Genomic DNA, 21,188 nt, shown 5'->3' on the forward strand with positions numbered 1-21,188 from the left:
GAGGCTATTCAGCACGTTTTGAGACCAGGCATGGCAGCTAGTGACAGCAGCAGCAACGAAGCCGTCAGTACAGCCAATGCAAGTAATGGCATGTCGCTGCTAAAGCAACTAGGACTGGACGATGACGATGGCCGAGATGAGGTCGGACCGTCTGATTCGGTCGTCATCCAACAGAACGAGCTGCGAGAAACAAAGGTGGCTACGGATGCCAGCGACGAAGCAATGGACGTTGACAGTGACAACTTCATAGCGAGTCTATTGAATGAATTTACAGGTAACAGCGGTGACCTATAGCTGTTGTTCTGTTGGTATACATACATGTATTTATCCGTTTAAACTTAATTATGGACATACCCTGACACACACAACGGATAAATCTCATATTCAACAATTTCTCATTGCTTATCCCAAACGCTACAGTTTATATTCATTGGTTTCGTCCCAGAGTCTGTCCTTGACCCCACGTGTGCCTTCCGTTATTGCCATCGTCTTGCTGTCTCCTACTGGCTGGCACTTGACCAAAACCGCCCATCGTTCGTCGGTTCGGGAGCCACTTGTAACTACAAATGAAGCGAAGATATCACAGAAACAAACCGGTAACGAGTTAAGTTACTCGCTCACAAAATTTGTGGAGTCGAGAGGAACGTTTGACCTCCGAAATCTTGAGGATACTTGAACATGAGGAAGAAGTAGACGTGACCGGTAAAGATACCGATTAGTTCAACCAAGCCACTAGACACAGACAGAGTGTATAAATCACGGGGTTAAGGGGGTGAGATCCAAAGGGGGTGAGATCCAAAGGGGGTGAGATCCAAAGGGGGTGAGACCAGGTTAAGGGGTGGTGACCCGGGTTAAGAGGTGAGAACAGGTTAAGGGGGTGAGAAGAGGTTAGGGGAGTGAGAACAGGTTAAGGGGGTTGGCCTACAACAGTGTGATTCACTGCAATTTCTATTATTATGTAAGTGGCATTAATCATGGCCATGTGCTGTTGTACGACATTCTGGTCACTTACTTACCTGCCCATGATGATCATGTTGAATGCAGCCAGCACCCACGGGAAATACATAGCTTTGAATGTTGCACCAAACCAGAAGACTATCATGGTATCCTTATGGAGCTGACACCAGACATAAATAACAGCCATCACGACGCAATGCATTATTAACTATTAACACAGACGGGTTAGTAGCATGAACACTGCTTGGGTACGTTTGATTACTGGAAGTCCCATGAATAGAGCTATGACAAGAACAACTATCCAGTGCATAAGCAGCATAAAAAGGTAATCTGCTGGTCGACCATCGAAGATACCTGCCATTGAAATCAATTAACAGACTGTTGAATTAACTTTATATTGTGTTGTACTCAGACATCCTAAAAGGCGCGCATGCGGGGACACACACACACACACACACACACACACACACACACACACACACACACACACACACACACACACACACACACACGGACATACACGTGTACAGCACCTGACTCTAGACGACTGGAGTAGCTGTACAAGAAATACAAAGTTATTAGATAGCGAAAACCCGCTCCTGGGCCGAGAGGATGAAAAAACACACACGTAGCCAGTCTCCATATCTATCAATACACGCGCACTGTTACTTCATTGCCCTTCAAACGTCAGTTTCGCCGTGCATTTACCTGAAAACGGTAGACGACGGCGTCGTACCAGAGAAGGAGGTGTTGTGGGTTGATAAAACCGAAGTTTCCTACGAGTGGAAAAATAATAGAAAGGCCAAACCAGGCACGAGTCACTAGAGGAATGCTGTTGAACCAATCGGAGATGCCGGACTCAGCCATATCTGACGTGTCAATGGTAGTAGATTGAGCATGCGCGGTGGCTACAGCTTACAGAGCTGGTGTAGACAAACGTGTACACTCGATGTAAGGAATCGACGTAACTCTAAACTGCTTAATTAACGTGTGTATATATTTTATTTGGTATTTGTTTTGCTTGTCACGAGTTCGCGCTAGAATGCAATCGCAAATAACTCTAATTTAGTGTAATTATTTTAATTAATTAATAATGTAAAGTTAAACATTGCTGTGTTCTACTCAAATTTGGTATCATATATAACAATTTTGTTTTCTAGGATGGTAGACTCCAAGCGTCGCAATTAGCCTTGACCTCCCAGACCCGTGCCGATTCGCAATATGGCCGTAGTAATAAATAAATAAATAAATTGCGAGCGTAGCGAGGCTTCTAATCCGGGTCGCACAACAGAAAGGGGCGTGGTCCTATATGGCAGCTCTCGGTATATATCCTATACTATAATACGCGAACGCTCGGGAACGCCCACTTCCGTCTGTCCACCTGTCCACATGTATGTCTGTGCACTGACTGGCGAAAATAATCAGAAGACGTATTTCTGAAGGGGTACGTGCCCCCAGTGCCCCCGTGTGGATCCGCCTCTGTAGATCTAGACTCTCGGATTTCTCCCGTGTAACGCTCTGATCACCTCTCTGCATGGGTTGGCTTCGTTAGAATTGTTAAAATTATTAAATTTGTTAAAATTGTCAAAATTGCTAGAATTGTAAAAATTGTTGGTATAGATCATGACGTTTTAGGTGGAAAGAGTCTGAGATGTGGATGCTGGAAAGTGCGTAGTCTGAGACGAACGGTCGTGTTGTTGAAGCTAGGTATTGTGTGTATGTGACAACTAAGAAACACCTTTATTAGTTGAATGCCACCTACAGTCAACTATTCACACGTCCCATACTACAATCAATCCTTTACTACCCTGTGCTGCATCTAAGACTGTTGATAGTCAATGTTTGCTGATATCAATTTCTATGTCAGTAAATACCATACCACTGTCGTTACAACGGAACTGAGTGCATACCTAGACTGTACATTTCAATTGTCTTGAGCACGATCGCGAAACGACGACTACCTATACCAGGCTTATATACGTAATCTAAACTACTAGGAAGTTTGCATGTTTACTTCCATGACAGCTAGGGTTTCAACAAATACGTATTGTCTAGCTAGGCCGCGGCGTTTCAGTAGACGGTCAGACAACTCCGTTGGACGTGTTACTCACCAACGCGAGGCGCCTAGGGGTACCGTAACAACTAGTTAAATAATTGCTAGTGACGTAAAATTGTATAAATAAGGTTTTCGCGGCTAGATACACAAATTTTACTCGTGGGGTATCTCTACACTCTTGTGTGTACACTTTTGTACAGTAGATGCTGCCATCAGACGGTACATTGTGGGCTGTTTCGTCATGTAGACTACTGCGATTAGGTTAATTAATTAGTTAAGGGGTACACTGTGTTGATGATCGTTTTGTATGATCGCATTTGAGTATATCCTGGCTAGACGAACACAGATACCGCAGAGCCGTATATACAGTACAGAGCCGTATCTATAGACGGCTCTGATACAGTAGATAGTCTCGCGTAGCCATACTTTAACCCCGCCCTTCCCTCGCGCGACATAAGGGCAAGGTTATGGTCTGGCTACGCGAGACAAGATACAGTAAACATCAATTTTTGCGGTACCGACGCCACATGGTGCGCTTGTCGATATATACACCGTCCATTATTTTTATGTCTGACGTCTTGTTACGTATTTTAATTAATTAATTAGTTTTAGAGCAATTAGCCGTCACTGACATGATTCGCAGATCAACGCATTATGACATCACACTTGCAACCATTCTGCTGTAGACACACCAAGATCTTAAACCATCGATACACGTGCTGCTGGGATGACGACACTGCTGCCAAATGCTCTCCAGTTTCAAGAACTGCTGCACAATCCTACGTTCGTCGACTTTCTCAACACGTTCCTCAATCTTCCGGTCTGAAGTCTTGCTTGAACTTGCCACTGCTGATTAGTTAACCTATTTTTGTTGTGTTTAGGCATTTCCATGCCGACTTTTCTATAGAAAGTCACTTGAGTCGTTTGAGGTAGATTCGGTGGCATTTCACAGCGACATGCATTCCGTAAGTATCTAATCAGGCCCGGATGCAGGAATTTTAATTAAAAGAGGGGGTTGATCCAATATAGCTTTTTAACTAAATCATTAATTAATTTTAATCTTTTTTCTTTTAATAAAATTATTTGTTAATCTGCTAGACTGACTTTAGTGTACACCTAGATGTGAAATATTGCAATTACTTACCTGTGGAATTAGACTATACCAATCAGCATCATTGATCTGGCTGTTACGTACAAAAGTGGTCCATTGCCCATTTGTTATTGTTATTGTTGTTGTTGTTGTCGCACACAGAAATCTGGTGCACGTACATACAGATCGAGGATACACACAAACAAACAAACAAACACGTAACTACATATACCATGGTACTACTAAACTAGTAAATGCTCGGTTAGCATTGTGTTTGGTGGGCGATGGTGTTCTGTCTTTACCTAATCGCGTAACAATGGTTGCGTTACGTAGCAATAGTTTCTGTCAAACAAACTCGGGAACTCAGAAAATAGACTTTCAGTTGCTCTTCTTCTACTTGTCTTCAATTCTTCGTACGCTTCAAACGTCTTACTCGTTTACTTAGATAGTCGCATAACAATGGTCGATAGCGCGTAACAATAGTTGCTTAGCAATAATTTCTGTCAAACTAACGCGTGTAAAATCAGAAAACAGACTTTTCTCTTCTTCTAGCTTTTTCTTTTTTCAATTCGTTTTATCACGCGTCAGTGTTATTTCCTTATTAGTCGCGTACGGGAGCAAAATCGAGACTCATTTCACTCTTCTCGACAAGAAATTATAATTGAGTCGACCCCTCCAAAGGGGAGACTTGAGTCAATTTTTAGCGCATATGTTGCAGAGTCAAAATTGCATTCATCTGGCATCGTCGTTTTGTCGATCCGTCTTTCCGTTTTGCCGTAAATCCGTATGACAAGCGCTGTGTATATATATATATATATATATATATATATATATATATATATATATATATATATATATATATATCAAATTCAAACAATCCCTCCAAATATCCCCAAACCAACAAGTCTTACATTACACTAGGTATATCCCAACTATCAACGTCCTGTACTTCAAGCTGAATTCTCTTATGAATCATTCTCGAGTTATGTTTCTATAATTGAATAGAAAGTTGCTGCATCATATTTTGGAAAGCCTGGTGGAATTGAAGGCCACTGACTGCTGAGGTTTTGGAAGCAATAGCTATCAGAGTTTTGATGCTGACTAATGACCGGAGCCCCAAGGTCTCAACCACTAGGGAGTAAAAGAGACCACCAGCTGTACGAACTCTGTCTTCATGGCGAATATCCTTTTGTTCTTCGCCGGCCTCTGCTGCGGCTCCAGCCCTTACAGCTGATTTTGTCACATACAACGTCTGCAAAGAGTTTCTAATAACTGTTACGTCAAATAGGCAGGTCGACCCTCCAAGAAATCAGGGTGAAAAACTTCACCAGGACGGCTTTCAGTAGAACCATTGCACCTCATATCTCTCATTACTTCTCTGTTCTTAACCAATAAGGCCTGGAAAATAGCTTCTGCCAATGCATTGTGTCTACGTGTGCGCTCTGAACAAAAACCACAACCAAGAAGGTGATCTCCAAAGTGTCAATGGGCTGACAACTGCACAAGACAGATGCCGGAGGTGAAGGAAACATCTTGATCCCAGAGCCGTACTGCAATAACAAACTCATGAGGAGACATAGAAAGGCCGAGATTAGAGTTGGGTATTGCCCGCAACCAAGCTCCTGCATGAGATGTACTGATTGAATTTAAACGTGCTCTGTCTCGTAAGTTAGCAGTGTTCAACAAATACTTGACTAAATCAGAGTCAAATTCTGATTGGATTTGTCGTTGAGTAGCAGTGCTGAAATCTAAAGTCGAAGAACCGTGTTTGCTTTTCAGATAGTGACAAATCTGAAGATGACTTTCGGAGTCTCCTGATAGTAAAGGCCTTGAGAAATGTAAATTTGCAATATTCAGTAAATTGCAAGCCTTTTTGAGGAAGTCCTGTACCATCTTACGAGTAGAATTGCAACTTTCTACGTAAGCAGCTGGTGAAGCCTGGACTGCTTCTCTCAGACCAAGTCTAATAGGTAATGTCGCTTGCAGCCATGCCATATCTGTAACAGAAGAACGACAAATAATTTCTAAAGATCGACGTAACCCTTGGTCAAAGAGATGTAATTGTTCCAACAACATGGCCGGAACAACAGTTCGTAAAATATGATTGACTTTGCAAATACCCTGACAGCTTTGAAGTAAATGCAATTCAACCTGTGGATCATTTGCGATTACCAAGATTTGACTGGGACTTCAAGATTTTGTCAGCACGTTTAGCTGTGAAGGACTTAAAAAAATCGACATATCCGTGGATTGGTGATCTTAGTGATCCTATACCTAGGCGTTGCTGGCGTTCATCTGTACTTCTTGATGTCATCCTATGCCTACTCATTGTTGCGTCACCTATTATGACGTCACAAACGCTCATAGTTACAGCAATACCACAAACGGTCCTTTGGCGTACAGGTTCTTCTCTATCTTGCATGTCGCCGTCATTTACTAAACGTTTCTATTAGACATCTTACACTGAAGCCTACTCCTAACAACATTGGCGAAATGATCATCAAGTGCAAACATTGCGAAGCACTGACATGGAAGAAGAAACCACCAGGCATCTGCTGCAGCGGCGGAAAAGTTTTGTTACCCGCCATACCCAAACCGCCTACCCATTGGTCGATCTCCTTTTGGAATAATTGGTTGAAGCGCAGCATTTCCTCTCAAACACACGAGCGTATAACTCGGCTTTTCAGTTGACGTCCTTTGGACGCGATGAAACTAAAGCTCGCACCGGTTGGAATCTCTGTTTCAAAGTTCAGGGACAAATCTATCATTCTATCTGAAGTCTTGCTCCTCCAGAAAATTCTACTGCTAAATTTGCTCAAATTTACTTTGTCGGTGATGTCATGGCCAACATGATCCACGGACCATGCGGACTGTTCAACAAAAATTCGCCTTGCATGGTTCACAACTACTGCTCGAAGCATTTTCCAAAGAATTTCTGCCGTGAAACTCAACGCTCCAATGACGGATATACACTTTATCGTCGTCCATGGGTATCTCCGCTTAGATAACCGAATTCTATTATTCCCCAAGAGTCTAGACGCTGGAATTGTGTTAATTAACTTAATAATTGGCCCGGGCGAAGAACGGGCTACATGACTTGTGTGTGTGTGTGTGTGTGTGTGTGTGTGTGTGTGTGTGTGTGTGTGTGTGTGTGTGTGTGTGTGTGTGTGTGTGTGTGTGTGTGTGTATCGAGCTCAATTGACATGACAAGAGAGAGGCTCGCTTCGCTCGCCAATTATATTTTGAACATTTAGTGTGCATAGTCTTGAGATATTCATGCAGTCTAGAAGGTTCTAGGAGCCCATCGATGGTACTAAAGCAGAACCTTTGTGCAATCTGACCAGATAAGGTATGCAAAGGCAGCAGCCATCACATACTTACCAATTTCCTTGCTATACGTCTGGTTATGAGGCTATGCACTTCCTTTCTTTCATCAGTGGTGAACCCCTAAACCCCATCTGGATCCGGGCCTGATCCCTTACTTTATTTAATAATTTTTTTCTACGTGTACAACCGTGTCTGTTTGCTTCTAGCTTACGTTTGAACAAGAACGATTGATGGGATGGTTGCTTGACAGCAGAGTGGCGTTCTACTACAAAACCGAACTATACAGAGAGTGTACGCTGGCCATGAGACTGTCCGCACCGCACCAATCAGGAGACACGGTGGGTGAAGCCAGTCCGTCACCGTTCTTGCTATGCACGACGAGCACTTGCCTGGGTACAGTCCACGTTATACATTACGTCATCAATTAAATACACACACGTTTAATCGTTTTAGTGGCGCAGTTTGGTGACAGTGTACGCAACGAGATGAGCACCATTGCCGGTCTGAAGACATTCAAGGCATTTCTTAGAGGCACACCCGGAGAGCATTTGGTCGGTTTATATCTCGACGTCATGAAGGTGTACCTCTGTCAAGATCAGTTCAAGCAGCAAAGACTCATACAAAAGATTTCTGGACGTTACTTGTGGAGCAAATCGAATAGGAGCCTTCCTCCGGATGTGCGCCAACTGCTTCAAGTGTCGATCCATCGCTCCACGAAGCTGGCGAATTCGAGATGGAGAGCGGGAGAGATAAATGCGGCGCTCGACGAGATCATCAAGGCGACAGTTTGTCGACTACAGTGCTATTGGTATCGTCGCTATTTGGTCCACAGAGCTGTGATCAAGTGCCATACAAAATCGAAGGACACACTGCAGTTGCTATGTGATGTGTGCAGATCTGTGTTATTGGTCAGTGACAAATCCATGACGAAACTGGCGTCGTTCGTTAGTCGAGACGTGAAAAACTGTGACTGTTGTGCGATCACATGTTTGATCTCGAACGCGGGAGTACACAACTGTAGAGATAATCAGACTGCGTCGTCGCCTTCCGATGATTCTCGTGCAGCAGGATTGTCTGAATGTAAGGAGCACGTGACGGTTATGGGAAGCTTTGACTGCAGCATGAATCTCTCTCGAGCTCTCCTCCAGGACGTGACGTCTGGTGCGTGGACACAGGAAGCACGAGCTCTTACCGCAGCTCTAATATCCGATCAGTATGCCGGATCGCCATTTGGCTGTTACCTCCAGCAACGATCAAAAACGATAGTATCGAATTGCTTACTATTGTGGCGAGAGGCACTCGATCTTATACAATCGTGTACAAAACGACTTTATTTGATTTTGTCGTAGAGTTTAGGTTTTACGGATGTGTGCAGGGGGGCAGCCGCAGACCACGTGGGACGAGAAGATTCAGCAGTTTCTCACTACGTTTGTCGAGAGCGAGTCAGAGTTTGACTGCGAGCTGCCCGGACTACTCATACAGCAGATGGAATCTTTGCTGCCTCTGGGCCACGGCAAGGAGTGTCTCGTGCAAGCTCAAGAGCACGTGCTCAAGGTACACGACTTTGATGCCAAAGTTCCGTCTAGTGTCGGAAACGTTTGTGGAATAGAGTTTGAGACTGCAATGGTCCAAGTACGCCGCGCGAGATCTCGAGTGCTTTTGGACCAATGTCAACGTGAGTAGAGTATTGACGACTGCACACTTCGTGTATTTTTGTTGTTGTTGTTGAGCTGAATGACACAGGTTGCATCTACTGTAGTCGACGTCTCGCTCGGCCACTCACAAGCTGCTAGCCAGACGATCTCCCCTGCGCAGAACGACATCGAAGTCACCTCTCGCTGACAGCACGCGTCCTGCTATCATCAGCGGTCTCTCCGCCTCCAGTTACCGTTGCTGGAGATCTCTAGTACTCGTGCGACCACAATGGGATCGAGGTCACAAACAAACGGTAAATATAATTAATAGTACAAGCTGTTGACAAGTTGAGGTGTAGGTCTTTGTGAGCTACATGGAGTGTCCGGAGTAACAAGTTGTGGGAGTGTAACAAGTCTGGGATCGCGCCGGGGACCGGTGATGTTGACCACCGACCAACTAGAGCATGTGCGACTGAGACTCGAAGAAGAGAGGCTGAGAAAGCTGCGCGAATCGCGCATCATCAGAGTGAAAAAGATCACCGAAGAAGTGGTCGAAGCGAAACCGTCTGTTCAGCTTGACGCTGGAGTTGCTATCAACCAGTTGACGAGACCCAAGTATACAGCATGGCAACTATAGAAATCAAAAATATATATTTGAATGTTTCCAGGAAGTTCCATCAGGTTCTTCTCAATCTCGATTATCGAGAGCATTTTCGCTGTTTCCTTACCATGCAAGAAGCGGAAATACCGCTGCAGTTTTGGGTTGCGGTCTATGAGATGAAACGACAGTGTCGAACACATACGGAAGCGCAAGAGACGGCCAGACAGATCAAACGACGTTTCTTCAGCAAAGCAATGAGAAAAGGTCCAATAGCAAATTGTAACAATGTGTTACAGACTTTACATGGAGTGTGTAGGTGCCGCTCTTCAGTGCAAAGAAAAGCTGATCACTGACATTGGTGCGGCCGAGGACGTCTCACCAGCCGATCTTTTTACTGCAGCGTCTTTGGTGGCTCAGAGTCTTAAGAAACAGTGGTATTGTTTACTATTTATTAGTGCACGTTGGCGGATAGAGGAGATCCGACCGGGTTTGATAGGTTTTCTTACTATCGGAATACTCTTCCTCCTGCTGAGGGCGACGACGAGGAAGATGAGGAAGTGATTGATGTCAAAGCAGTGATGATTGCCACTAGGCCACAATTGACACGTCAAAGAAAAACAGTTACGTTATTTCTGTCTCTCATTGCACGTGTGTGTGTGTGTGTGTGTGTGTGTGTGTGTGTGTGTGTGTGTGTGTGTGTGTGTGTGTGTGTGTGTGTGTGTGAGCGAGATATCCTTTAACGTGACGACTATTCCTCTAGCGATATCTATGGACAACATGCATAAAAAGAATCTGCCATTTTAGAAGAGGTCTAAGTTCAAAAATAACAAGACGGGCATTCAAAAGATATCTCAATCTACAAAAGTTTATGCCCGACGGTAAATCACTTCAATACATACAAAAGCTTCCTACAATACTCAAGGACTGCTAACGTTCCTTTGACGGGTTGTTGTTGATAGGCCAACGCAAGCCAGAATATGCAATGCGAAAAATTATGAAGAATAGCCAGCTCATCAGCATCAGTCGCTTGACTTACGACTTGGACTTCTGGGTTGAAGTAGATAAGTATGCAAGATGCCCGCATTTCGACTGTTAAGGTCGTGAAAATATGTAAACGTTAAACTTGAACATTATACAGATACAAGCAAATGGCCGACGAGGCAGGAATGCCGTGGGGTGAGCAAACCCGTGAAGAGGAAGCTTTTATTCAACGCAAAGCGTTCGCCGTGATTAACTGCTTTCTAGACTCGGTCGTTCCGCCGAAAATTCAGGTGCACAATTACTGTCTGCGTGTTGTCTATTAAGCGCGCTTGTTTAGGACTGTATTTGTGCAGGTCAACGTGAGTACAGAAGTTGTGAACAAAATTGTAGACAACGCGGCATGTGGAACAATCAAAAGGAGCATTTTTCATGCTGCCTCAATGCAGATATTTAATGTTTTAGCCCACTATTGGAAAAGGTAACACAACATAAAACAAACACACAACACAACACAACACAACAGAACACACAACACAAAACAACACAACACAACACAACACAACACAACACAACATGCAACACCACACAACACAACACAACACAACACACACACAACTCAACAACACAACACACAATACAACACAACACACAACACAACAACACAACACACAACACAAAACAACACAGACACCATAAAATACACGAACACTCACACAGTTGATTTTTCATTAATACGCTTGTGCATCATAGGTTTTGCTGTCATCGTGCAGGCTTAGAAGCTGAGGTGGAAAAGAGACGCCCTTCACAGAGGCCAAGCATACTCTTTCGCCAACAACCCAGGAAGACCGATGGAAGTCAAACTTCAGGATCTAGTAATAAATCCAAGAAAGAGCAAACTGCAGCAGGTAGATCTGCATGTATAACAACATTTCTTTTCTGACTGATGTTTGTTGATGAAGGAGATGATGACGTTATGTGCATCTCATTCTCAATAACTACAGGAATACAGTTGGAAAGGCACCGTTTTTCTCATATAACAAACGAAGCAACGGCAGCTCAATCCTGACACTGCTAGCATTATAGTCTACCACACTACCATGTAAATCACGTTTTATGTCATTCACATAAGCACTCTGGTGTTAAATTTGCCATTCACTTGTCCTCAGTGCGATCTCCTCTGTCTTCTTGCTTGTTGAACTTTCTTTCTATACTCTTGAGTCCGTTACTTTCCCATTGACGTTGTTTAATGGCATTGCCAGATACCTTAACAATGGGTGTATATTGAGCATGGTGGTGACTCCAAAGGGGATCATTACTAGCTGCGTTGTAGGCAATTATGTAGGACCAGCGCGCGTTTGGTGACTTGTTCTGTCCAGAGCAATGCAACGTGTTGCAGTGTATAAAGAAAACGTCACCGGCACGTAGCTCTACGTACACCAATTCGTGTCGCTTTACGGCTGCTTCTACATACCTCACATCTGCTCCCAACTGATCACCGGCTGTTCCATGGTTAATGCGTCCAACGCTATGAGAACCTTTAAGCACTCTCAGGCAACCATTGTCTCTCGTCGCGTCATCAATGGCAATCATTGCACTCAACATGTGAGGGTAGAGACAGCCGTTCTTGTACCAGTAGCCGTAGTCTTGATGCCACTCCCAAGCACCACCAACAAACGGCTCTTTAAGCATAACCTAGAGAGCATGCAAGCAGACCATCTCTCTATTCGATTGACAAGAGATCGAAGAGTGAAGGCAGTGGTCTCAACGTACCTTTGAATGATAGTGGTAAACTTCGTCTTTTAGAAGTTGTTCTACGCATCCTACTAGTCGCTCTGAGCGGCTGAACATGCCGTAAACATCGTCGACCGGATGATTCCAGACCGTCAGCTTAGAAACGCCTCCTTTCGAGTCGTCTCGTCGTATTGCGTTCTTTTCTAGCTCGCCGTCCTCCTTTGTCTGCTGTAGAAGTATTTGTGATTCTTCCTCGTCGAAGAAGCGCGATTTGATGAGGTAACCGTCTCTATCGTATTGAGATATTTCCTCATTGGTTAGCATGCCTGACATGCTGATTTAGCTGCCTGTACTGCAGATCAGTGCCAGAGATAGATCTACTGCCTGTACTAGCTATCACGTGCTGCCAACTACCAACAATGAAGACGTTTGCATATCATAGCCTCGAACTTCCAAACACATGCGCCCGGTGCCGGTACCGGTACCGTATCTATACAGTGAACCAGTACCGGTGCGATCGCGAGGCATATAGCTTTCTTAGGATAACAGGAAAACAAACTAAGCTTTTCTTACACCTTTTCTTGTTTTTTGTATTTAATACGAGATATTTGTGCCAGAGTTTTAGGTGCTACTGCAAACTGTAGATTTAATTAATAGAAGTTGACTTGGAAATGTTGCTGTGATTAGGCTTTATTTAACTCAAATACTAAAATAAATATTTAAGTAGTCAAATTCCGTAACCCATAGCCTTTCTCAACTCTAGTTGTCAAATTTAATTATTTAATCTTCAACCTTTAAATTCTTTAAACTTTAAATAAACTAATTTTCTGATTTGCTCCTGAATACTGCTATTTATTAACGGCATCTTATGCTGCTGATGACAGAGTCTTTACAATGAATATTACAATATAGTTCACAGACAGAACTTCCAATGCCAAACCGTCAATACATGGGCTACACTTGCAATGACCCCGCCCACAGCCGAACCAGATCAACTAGTTGTGATTGACTGATATTGTTATATGTTTACATGGCACTCAAATAATCCGACTTCCACTGGAAAGTGATTTCATAGTCGTCCAATAAAGTTGGAAAGACTGTTGATTTATCCGGGCTATACTGTTTAGTGAAAAGCCCGGATAACAGAATGGACGCGGTTGGAAATGACGTTCCAACATTTACTGGTCTGTTTAAGGATGCTTCTGCTGAAGAATTAGCACGTCCAGTACGAACTATTGAGGTAGTATTGAGGTAGTTCAAAAACAAAGGCATTTCAAATTTTAATTTTTCTTATTAGGAAAAATGGAAGCTTGTACCAGCGTTTCTCAAGGTCAGTTGATAGACGCCAGAATACGTTTTAATACTCACTTGCAACTTTGTGCTACAGGTCAAGGGTTTAGTCAAGCAGCACATTGACTCATTTAATTACTTTGTCAACGTTGAGGTCTGATTTGCAGCCATTAACTAAATTAGTGAAACATAATTAGGAAGTTAAATTGCGATAATGCTGCACTTTTGACAGATTAAGAAAATAGTAGCTGCCAATGCCAAGATCACAAGTGAAGCTGATCCAAACTTTTACCTAAAGTACTTTGTACTTCCAGTGGCGTCGCTGGACCTTTGAGATTGGGGAGGCTAGCTGCTGGGGTTTAACATTTATGAGACCTGTCTATTGTCTAAAGGCCACACCTACTAATGTTGGGGCCATGCCTCCCCAGGCTCTTCTGTTCAGCGATGCCACTGGTGCTTCTGTCTCATTCATTGTCGACGCTTGAAATCCGATCTCTTCTAGATACTTGAACGTGTACGTTGGGAAGCCGGATGTAGAGGAAGCTTTCAACATCACCAAACCTGTTTCTCCGCACGAGGTCAATGTGTGTTACAACCTAATGATTTAGTGTAGATAAGCCATGGCCGTCGGAAGCAAATTCAAAGTGGTATGATCTAGTGTGCGCTAGGTAGGCATGTTTAAATATTAGCGCACGCTACTCGCTTCTCCAACACTTTGATTCTGTTTGAATGCAGATGAATATTGTAACCTTGTTTCACAGCGATGAGGAAATACATTTTAATGTACAACACCTACTCCCAAGAATGACACAGGGAACGACCAATAACTTATGTAACTAAAAATATATTAGTTATTTAATTAGTTATCCTAAACCGGAAGTACTTGGTAATGGGCGACTGAAGAAAGTCCATTTTAGTGGTACCATCATAGCTGTGTTACCGATGCCCTTCCGACGCCCCTGGATAAGCTGATAAGTAGACAGCAAGCTGCTTGAATAAAATGTTAGTCAGTCATTTGATGATGTCTATCTCGATATGTATTGTCTTATTTTAGTGTCGGCTGCGTGACATGACCTACTCTGCTCCAATCACTGTTGACATCGAATACACCAGAGGAACTCAGGTAGGTCGTTTGTTGACTTTGTTATGACGATGGCTAACTATATTAATTAATTGTTATTCAGAGGATTGTTAGGAAGGCATTACCGATAGGCAGGTGAGTGAGGAAGATGTAGCAATGCAGCGAGTGAGCATTTTTGTCACTATATTATTTTAGAATGCCAATCATGCTTAGAAGCTGCAAATGTGTGTTAACTGGTAAGTCTCATGCTGAAATGGCCAAGTTGAATGAATGCCCTTTAGATCCAGGTGATTGTTGGCTGTTTGAGTTGGTCGTGTCTGGTTTGATTGTGTTATATCACGTGTATTAATGCAAAGGAGGCTACTTTGTCATAAGGGGCGTTGAACGAGTAGCACTAATTCAAGAACAGATGTCAAAGAATAGAATGATCGTTGAGGAGGACAGAAAGGGACACGTGACATGCCAAGTAACCAGGTAAGTGTGAACAACTCAGAATATTTGATATCATCAGTAACACACTTTATTGATTGATGCAGCTCTACTCATGAGCGAAAGAGCAGAACGAATGTTGTTACCAAGCACAACAAATTCTATGTCAACCACAATTCATTTACGGAGGTAACCGGTTTTCGTATTGCATTTGCAACTTCATGTCTCGATTGCGTGTGCAGGATATTCCAGTTGTTGTTCTCTTTAAAGCGATGGGAATTCAGAGCGATCAGGAGATTTGCCAAATGATTGGTGATAGAACTGTGTTTGTTGCATTCTTGTCATAATGTAATTAGTCGTGTTTGTCAAGGCGTGGAGGAGTCTGTTCTCACATCTGTTGCTCCTTCGTTGGAAGAATGTGCCAACTTGCACATTTTCACTCAACTTCAAGTGACGAAATTCTTACTACTTCGCAGCAATTACAGACTGTAATGTACTGATTATTGAAGGCTTTAGAGTATGTTGGCAATCGTCTCAGGCAGCGTAGAATGGCAATGCGTAAAAGCAAGATCGAAGAGACACGCGACGTATTGGCCGAAGTTGTGCTTGCTCATGTTCCTGTAAGTTGACTACGTCGGTCAGTAACCATTTTGTGAGCATGCGGTCTTGCTGATTTGTCCTGTTTGTGTGTGCTTTATAAAGGTACACTGTTACAACTTTCGTAGCAAGTGTGTTTATCTTTCATTGATGATCAGGCGGATAATCCTTATTCAAGATGGTGGTATTGCAATCGACGATCGAGACTACTATGGAAATAAGCGTTTGGAGTTGGCTGGCCAGGTAGTTTATTACACGTTAGTGTTTTATTTATTTTATCTTTGAGTATAGTATTCGACAATAACTTGCAGTTACTGGCATTGCTTTTTGAGGATCTCTTGAAGCGGTATAATTCGGAGGTGAGTGTCATTGTCACTACGGTTAGACACGACAATGTGGCACAAGTAGTGTTTGAATTTGTGCACAGTTGAAGGCAATAGCAGACAAAAATATTCCAAGACCTCGTGCTGCACAGGTTCGCTCTGTGAACTCTGTCTACTCTACTACTCGGTGTACACGTGACTGTTGTTCGCATCCTGTTTGTAGTTTGATGTTGTGAAGCACATGCGTCAGGATCAGATCACGAATGGCTTAGTGACAGCTATGGCAACGGTAAGATGCTTTCCTGATCGCCAAGAGGGTGTATTGTAGGTTATTACTGTGCAGGGAAACTGGACTGTGAAGAGATTTAAGATGGAAAGACTTGGTGTTACTCAGGTATGAGAGCTTGTTATAGAATTCTACACAACAATTAAATGTATTATTGTTGAATAGGTTTTGTCTCGGCTGTCTTACATTTCAGCTCTAGGCATGATGACTCGGATATCTAGTCAAGTGTGTTGGACATGGACCTCATCACTGGCAATAGTTCGTTGTTGACTTGACCGTGTGCTCGTTAATTTGTGTGACAGTTTGAAAAAACACGTAAAGTGAGTGGACCTCGTTCCTTGCAGCCATCACAGTGGGGTATGCTCTGTCCATCAGATACACCAGAGGGAGAGGTCTGCGGCTTATAAACAAAAGTATACATATGTACGTGATGTGTTGATAACTGATGGTTCCAGGCTTGTGGTTTGGTGAAGAATTTGGCATTGATGACTCACATTACAACAGACCAGGAGGAGGAGCCGATCATGCGATTGGCTTTCAATCTGGGAGTCGAAGTACTTGATTCTGAATGTTTTGGGAAGTTTGTTACACTCTGTGTATTTGGCAGAGCATTCGCCTTCTGTCTGGCGAGGAATTTCACTTACCCAACGTTTACATTGTCTTCCTCAATGGTCACATATTACACTGTCTTTAGCCAGGTATACGATGTACATAGGATTTCTGTATAGGTAATGTACTTGGTGTGACGAGAAAATATAAAGAACTAGTCCGAACGTTTAGAAGCATGAGAAGAGGTTACACAGTTTGTCACAATAGAGATCAACGTTGTGTAGCATAGTTGTGGTGCTTGTTGCAGCCGGTTTCATCAGCGAGTTTGTCTCGGTGTCTCTCAATCGGACTCACCGGTAACGCACACATTCGTACATCGACTGTCACAAGTAATTTGAGTTTTGTCACTTAAAGTTGTGTCAATCTGGCATCCGATGGTGGGCGAGTGTGCAGGTTGTCAACTAGTTTTACGCTAGACAATCTTACTACCTACTGTTTTCTACATACAGACCATATATTATTGTGAAGAAAGGACGGTCTCAAGTGACAAGTCAGCACATAGAGCGCCTGTGCAAAGGGATTATGTCAGTTTATCTGTTGATGGTTGATTAAATGGATATTGATTTTTAATATATTATAGGGGTTTTGAAGATTTTCTTCATGGAGGTCTTGTGGAGTACTTGGATGTAAACGAAGAGAGTGACAGTGAAATTGCACTTTATGAGAAAGACATTAGATTGTATGTCTGTCTGATTGTCTGTTGTTGTTTGAACATGATGTGCTCATAATCCAGAGAGACAACTCATTTGGAGATTGAGCCGTTCACCATACTCGGTGTGTGTGCGGGTCTTATACCTTACCCACATCACAACCAGTCGCCAAGGAATACGTATCAATGTGCAATGGGTAAACAAGCTATGGGTTAGTAATAGTTTTGTTTTCTATTTATTATGTCTGTTGTTTGTTAAGTAATATTTATTATTTTTAAGGCACTATTGCGTACAACCAGCAGAATCGAATTGATACTTTAATGTATCTAATAGTTTATCCTCAAGTTCCACTGGTGAAAACAAAGGTTGATGATTATGGTGTTGTTATATATGGGAGTACAGACAATGGGACTTTTCTAGGTGATAGACCTGATTCATTACGACAAACTGCCGGCTGGTCAGAATGCAAGTATAGCTGTAATGAGCTTTTCTGGGTATGACATTGAGGTATACCTATTGGTCTTCTGATGTCAAGTTGTTATGAGACATTGAGTCAACATTACTCTATTAGGATGCTCTCATTTTAAACAAAGCCTCTTTAGACAGAGGTTATTATCTCAAGTTGGTACACAGTAGGGAATCATAGCTAGTAATGTCTGTCTTCGGATGTGCAGGATTTGGTCGTTGCCTTGTGTACCGGAAACAGAACTGCAGCTTGAAACGTTATCCCAACCAGGTATGCGATTAGACTCGGTATTGCTTTGTTTGTTATTGTAATCGTGCTTTGTTATTTTCTAGACTTTCGATAGAATCATGGGTAATATTAATATCTAGAACTCGAGGCTCTGTCTGATTGTTGTATCTAAATCTTATCATAGGCCCGTCTTGTGATGCCAAAACAGGCAACCCTGTTTGGAAACATGCTGCTCTAGACAGAGATGGCATAGTCGCTCCAGGTGCAACTTTACTATTGTTTGTGTATCAATTGTATTTTGCACATCCACTGCAGTTGGTATGTGGTGAGTGTTATTCTGGGCTTGATGATGTGAGTACACTGAATGTGTTTGAGATACTGCTCTTATTCTACTCAAAGATGAACAAACAGTTGACTTGTAGTTTTATTTGTTTATTTCAGTCTTGTGTTATTGTATTGATATTGGGTAGCCACAGCAATTTGTGTTACTGTATTGGTATTTGGGTAGCCACAGTAATTTGTATCATGATTTTAATGTAGGCGAATGTGTGAAAAACAAACAAGTTCTTGTCAATAAATCTGTTCCAACAGTAACGTCAGGAGCCATGAAAACAGGTAAATGTACTCTACTTGTGTCTACTGTAGCGAGCGTCGTGACATAATGGTTGTGTGTGTGTAGTAGCTGATCAGCAAGGTGGCATACAATTCAAAGATGTGCCCATAACGTAGGAAATTACAAGAAACGATAGAGAATTGTTTGTGTCAAGTGATGGCTCTTGGTTTACAGGTACAAAGGACCGGTTGATGCTCACATAGAAAAAGTTTTGATATCTTCAAATGCGGAGGAAGTACAGGATGTCGACATGGAGATTGTAACATTAACATTATTTCAACTGTTTTGTTGTTGTAGTCGTATCTGATCAAGTGCTTGATTCGTCAGACGAGAAGACCAGAAATAGGCGATAAATTCAGCAGTCGACACGGTCAAAAGGGGTTTGTTACAAGTCTGACTTTATCATTGGATCGGATGTGATTAAAGTTTGTCTTAGTGTATGTGGATTGGTTGTCAATCAGGAGGACATGCCTTTCACTGACATGGTTAGTTGTTGTCTTTACAATAGGTGTGCTGTTCTCAACTGTGTTTGTTTTAGGGTATTTGTCCTGACTTGGTATGTCATACGTATGCAGGTTTTTGAACGTAGATGGAACGGGGTAGTGCTGGTTGTTCAGGTCATGAATCCTCACGGGTTTCCATCTCGTATGACTGTGGGAAAATTGATTGAACTAATTGCTGGCAAAGCAGGTGTTCTGGATGGCAAGTTTAATGAGGGAACGGGTAAGCAACTGGTTGTACTCACCACAATACGGCATGAGATTTCTATTTGCACCAGCATTTGGTGGAACAACAATTGAGGACGTTTGTAAGGATCTCGTACAGCATGGCTACAACTATGAAGGCAAAGATTATGTCACGTCAGGAATTACAGGGTTTGATATCAATCTTTTATGAAGTAATTCTGCATTGCTTACGTGTTTATGTTTGTTGCAAGAGAGCCACTGAGTGCATACATTTTCTGTGGTCCGGTTTACTATCAGAAACTGAAACACATGGTTGTGGACAAAATGCATGCTAGAGCTAAAGTGTGTTGCTTTATTCTTGTTTCGTTATGTTTCGAAATGTCATACGTTTGTCTAGGGACCTCGAGCTGTGTTGACCAGACAACCAACAGAAGGGAGATCAAGGTCCACATTAGATGCATAGAGTAGCCACAGACTATTGAAATGTCATTCTACTGTAGGGATGGAGGTTTGCGTCTCGGTGAGATGGAGCGTGACTGTCTAATCGGTTACGGTGCCAGGTTTGGCTACTTAATTAATAATAATTGTAGTAATTTATTAGGACGTTGATTTGGTTACATATCTGATTTAGCATGCTACTTATTGAACGCTTGATGATCTCCAGCGACCAGTTTGATGTGGATGTTTGCGACAACTGTGGCTTGCTCGGTTATTCTGGCTGGTAGGATACCCTCTTTCTATGAGCAATGAATTGATATACCAATAGTTGTTGTGTTGTGCTGCACATGGTAGGTGCCAGTTTTGCAAATCGTCTCGAAACGTTTCGTCTATAAAAATTCCTTATGCGTGTAAACTGCTGTTTCAAGAGCTACAATCGATGAATGTAGTTGTACGGCTGTCTTTGAAGGATTTATGTGACTAGTATTTACGCTATGCTAGAGAAAACGTTACTTGTAATTTACTGTTATATACTGAGATAGACATATACGCAGACACATGAGTTGTTTGCTACAACACTGTTTCCCCAAGAGGTTGTCTTGTGGTATGGTTTGGGTAAGGCAAAGACGACCCTGCAATGCATTAAATACAAAAGGCCAGAGGACGGTGAGCGGTTGTGTTTTACGAGTTCAACAGGTAGGATATGTAGATAGTTTGTTGGGTTGCTTTCTAGTCTACACATCAGGTCGTGTTGAAGGTTTGGTTGGAAAGTCGAGGTATAGTTGCTTGATCTAACAAGTAGCGGTGGGTGGTACATGAAGATATATAATGCTAGCTGCAGTGTCAAGTTGCTATAGTTAACCTATGAATATGTAGTCTATGTGCTTGTATTCAGACATACTGCGTGTATGGACCTGATTGTAGTTTTACTGATCTCCTGGTGGTGGTGTTTGGCTGTTTTGTCTTTAGTATTAGCTAGTAAGGTCCCTAATATATTGCGTGACACTATAGCTTTTTGTGAGTTTGACTGTGTCTACTGTGGTATCGTACTTTTCAAATAATTTTTGAGGTATTGCAGTTGTAAACAATCTTTAGTAAACTACAATAGGAGGGAA

General features: G+C 42.6%; 6 protein-coding genes across 8 annotated transcripts in view; 4 read left to right on the forward strand and 2 right to left on the reverse strand.

The window, feature by feature from the left end:
* Window positions 1-384, forward strand: part of LOC134178263 (bromodomain-containing protein 7-like) — a 7,567-nt gene extending 7,183 nt beyond the window's left edge. For both annotated transcript variants that reach the window (XM_062645110.1, XM_062645111.1), the window contains one exon: window positions 1-384. This exon is cut by the window's left edge and continues 27 nt beyond it. In XM_062645110.1, coding sequence (XP_062501094.1) covers window positions 1-294 — 294 coding nt within the window. In that variant the 3' untranslated portion in view covers window positions 295-384.
* Window positions 251-1,851, reverse strand: LOC134178265 (derlin-1-like). Its single transcript, XM_062645113.1, has 6 exons — window positions 1,666-1,851; window positions 1,491-1,602; window positions 1,220-1,311; window positions 1,017-1,165; window positions 622-732; window positions 251-560 (listed from the first exon to the last, which is right to left on the reverse strand). The coding sequence occupies exons 1-6, from the start codon at window positions 1,822-1,824 to the stop codon at window positions 428-430; spliced, it is 756 nt and encodes a 251-aa protein (XP_062501097.1). The 5' UTR covers window positions 1,825-1,851; the 3' UTR covers window positions 251-427.
* A 743-nt stretch (window positions 1,852-2,594) lies between these two features.
* Window positions 2,595-8,779, forward strand: LOC134177997 (uncharacterized). Its single transcript, XM_062644778.1, has 5 exons — window positions 2,595-2,664; window positions 3,700-3,833; window positions 3,895-3,978; window positions 7,637-7,823; window positions 7,884-8,779. The coding sequence occupies exons 2-5, from the start codon at window positions 3,741-3,743 to the stop codon at window positions 8,777-8,779; spliced, it is 1,260 nt and encodes a 419-aa protein (XP_062500762.1). The 5' UTR covers window positions 2,595-2,664; window positions 3,700-3,740.
* LOC134178318 (regulator of G-protein signaling protein-like) lies at window positions 8,611-11,722 on the forward strand. Its single transcript, XM_062645182.1, has 13 exons — window positions 8,611-8,984; window positions 9,040-9,105; window positions 9,190-9,364; window positions 9,424-9,679; window positions 9,733-9,929; window positions 9,982-10,099; window positions 10,162-10,285; window positions 10,426-10,543; window positions 10,625-10,730; window positions 10,804-10,936; window positions 11,000-11,124; window positions 11,397-11,551; window positions 11,606-11,722. Exons 1-13 carry the CDS (start codon window positions 8,796-8,798, stop codon window positions 11,710-11,712), a joined length of 1,869 nt encoding a protein of 622 aa, XP_062501166.1. The 5' UTR covers window positions 8,611-8,795; the 3' UTR covers window positions 11,713-11,722.
* A 16-nt stretch (window positions 11,723-11,738) lies between these two features.
* LOC134178320 (L-proline trans-4-hydroxylase-like) lies at window positions 11,739-12,797 on the reverse strand. Its single transcript, XM_062645183.1, has 2 exons — window positions 12,417-12,797; window positions 11,739-12,338 (listed from the first exon to the last, which is right to left on the reverse strand). The coding sequence occupies exons 1-2, from the start codon at window positions 12,708-12,710 to the stop codon at window positions 11,799-11,801; spliced, it is 834 nt and encodes a 277-aa protein (XP_062501167.1). The 5' UTR covers window positions 12,711-12,797; the 3' UTR covers window positions 11,739-11,798.
* A 714-nt stretch (window positions 12,798-13,511) lies between these two features.
* Window positions 13,512-20,729, forward strand: LOC134178172 (DNA-directed RNA polymerase III subunit RPC2-like). 2 transcript variants are annotated; one of them, XM_062644985.1, is made up of 47 exons: window positions 13,512-13,617; window positions 13,675-13,707; window positions 13,765-13,821; window positions 13,900-13,964; window positions 14,170-14,245; window positions 14,722-14,790; window positions 14,852-14,883; window positions 14,944-15,035; window positions 15,105-15,222; window positions 15,285-15,366; window positions 15,420-15,489; window positions 15,548-15,627; window positions 15,687-15,797; window positions 15,880-16,017; window positions 16,086-16,133; window positions 16,202-16,249; window positions 16,321-16,386; window positions 16,441-16,491; window positions 16,549-16,608; window positions 16,686-16,775; window positions 16,839-16,937; window positions 16,991-17,054; window positions 17,112-17,177; window positions 17,240-17,288; window positions 17,347-17,385; window positions 17,442-17,516; window positions 17,573-17,671; window positions 17,726-17,853; window positions 17,922-18,007; window positions 18,063-18,149; window positions 18,214-18,250; window positions 18,317-18,378; window positions 18,441-18,459; window positions 18,521-18,598; window positions 18,877-18,951; window positions 19,016-19,061; window positions 19,124-19,184; window positions 19,247-19,329; window positions 19,386-19,434; window positions 19,488-19,505; window positions 19,567-19,672; window positions 19,728-19,824; window positions 19,887-19,977; window positions 20,033-20,079; window positions 20,136-20,195; window positions 20,267-20,356; window positions 20,428-20,729. In XM_062644985.1, exons 1-47 carry the CDS (start codon window positions 13,525-13,527, stop codon window positions 20,555-20,557), a joined length of 3,420 nt encoding a protein of 1,139 aa, XP_062500969.1. In that variant the 5' UTR covers window positions 13,512-13,524; the 3' UTR covers window positions 20,558-20,729. The 2 variants fall into 2 exon arrangements, with proteins under 2 accessions (XP_062500969.1, XP_062500970.1); XM_062644986.1 differs by lacking the exons at window positions 13,512-13,617; window positions 13,675-13,707; window positions 13,765-13,821; window positions 13,900-13,964; window positions 14,170-14,245 and adding an exon at window positions 14,273-14,314.
* Window positions 20,730-21,188: the final 459 nt, after the last annotated feature.

Source organism: Corticium candelabrum, chromosome 4 (assembly GCF_963422355.1).
Source record: "Corticium candelabrum chromosome 4, ooCorCand1.1, whole genome shotgun sequence".
NCBI classification, from domain to species: domain Eukaryota; kingdom Metazoa; phylum Porifera; class Homoscleromorpha; order Homosclerophorida; family Plakinidae; genus Corticium; species Corticium candelabrum.

Coding starts and splice junctions, on each gene's coding strand:
- LOC134178265 (XM_062645113.1), bottom strand. CDS start 1,824: ATGGCTGAGTCCGGCATCTCCGATTGGTTCAACAGCATTCCTCTAGTG. Junction 1,603..1,665: donor CCGTCGTCTACCGTTTTCAG/GTAAATGCACGG, acceptor GTGTATTGATAG/ATATGGAGACTGGCTACGTG. Junction 733..1,016: donor AACATGATCATCATGGGCAG/GTAAGTAAGTGA, acceptor GTCTGTGTCTAG/TGGCTTGGTTGAACTAATCG.
- LOC134177997 (XM_062644778.1), top strand. CDS start 3,741: ATGACGACACTGCTGCCAAATGCTCTCCAGTTTCAAGAACTGCTGCAC. Junction 3,979..7,636: donor TTCACAGCGACATGCATTCC/GTAAGTATCTAA, acceptor GTTTGCTTCTAG/CTTACGTTTGAACAAGAACG. Junction 7,824..7,883: donor CACGACGAGCACTTGCCTGG/GTACAGTCCACG, acceptor TAATCGTTTTAG/TGGCGCAGTTTGGTGACAGT.
- LOC134178318 (XM_062645182.1), top strand. CDS start 8,796: ATGTGTGCAGGGGGGCAGCCGCAGACCACGTGGGACGAGAAGATTCAG. Junction 9,930..9,981: donor CAGCAAAGCAATGAGAAAAG/GTCCAATAGCAA, acceptor TGGAGTGTGTAG/GTGCCGCTCTTCAGTGCAAA. Junction 10,544..10,624: donor ACAAAAGTTTATGCCCGACG/GTAAATCACTTC, acceptor TGTTGTTGATAG/GCCAACGCAAGCCAGAATAT.
- LOC134178320 (XM_062645183.1), bottom strand. CDS start 12,710: ATGTCAGGCATGCTAACCAATGAGGAAATATCTCAATACGATAGAGAC. Junction 12,339..12,416: donor TTTACCACTATCATTCAAAG/GTACGTTGAGAC, acceptor CATGCTCTCTAG/GTTATGCTTAAAGAGCCGTT.
- LOC134178172 (XM_062644985.1), top strand. CDS start 13,525: ATGGACGCGGTTGGAAATGACGTTCCAACATTTACTGGTCTGTTTAAG. Junction 15,036..15,104: donor TGAATGCCCTTTAGATCCAG/GTGATTGTTGGC, acceptor ATTAATGCAAAG/GAGGCTACTTTGTCATAAGG. Junction 20,357..20,427: donor TTGCTCGGTTATTCTGGCTG/GTAGGATACCCT, acceptor TGCACATGGTAG/GTGCCAGTTTTGCAAATCGT.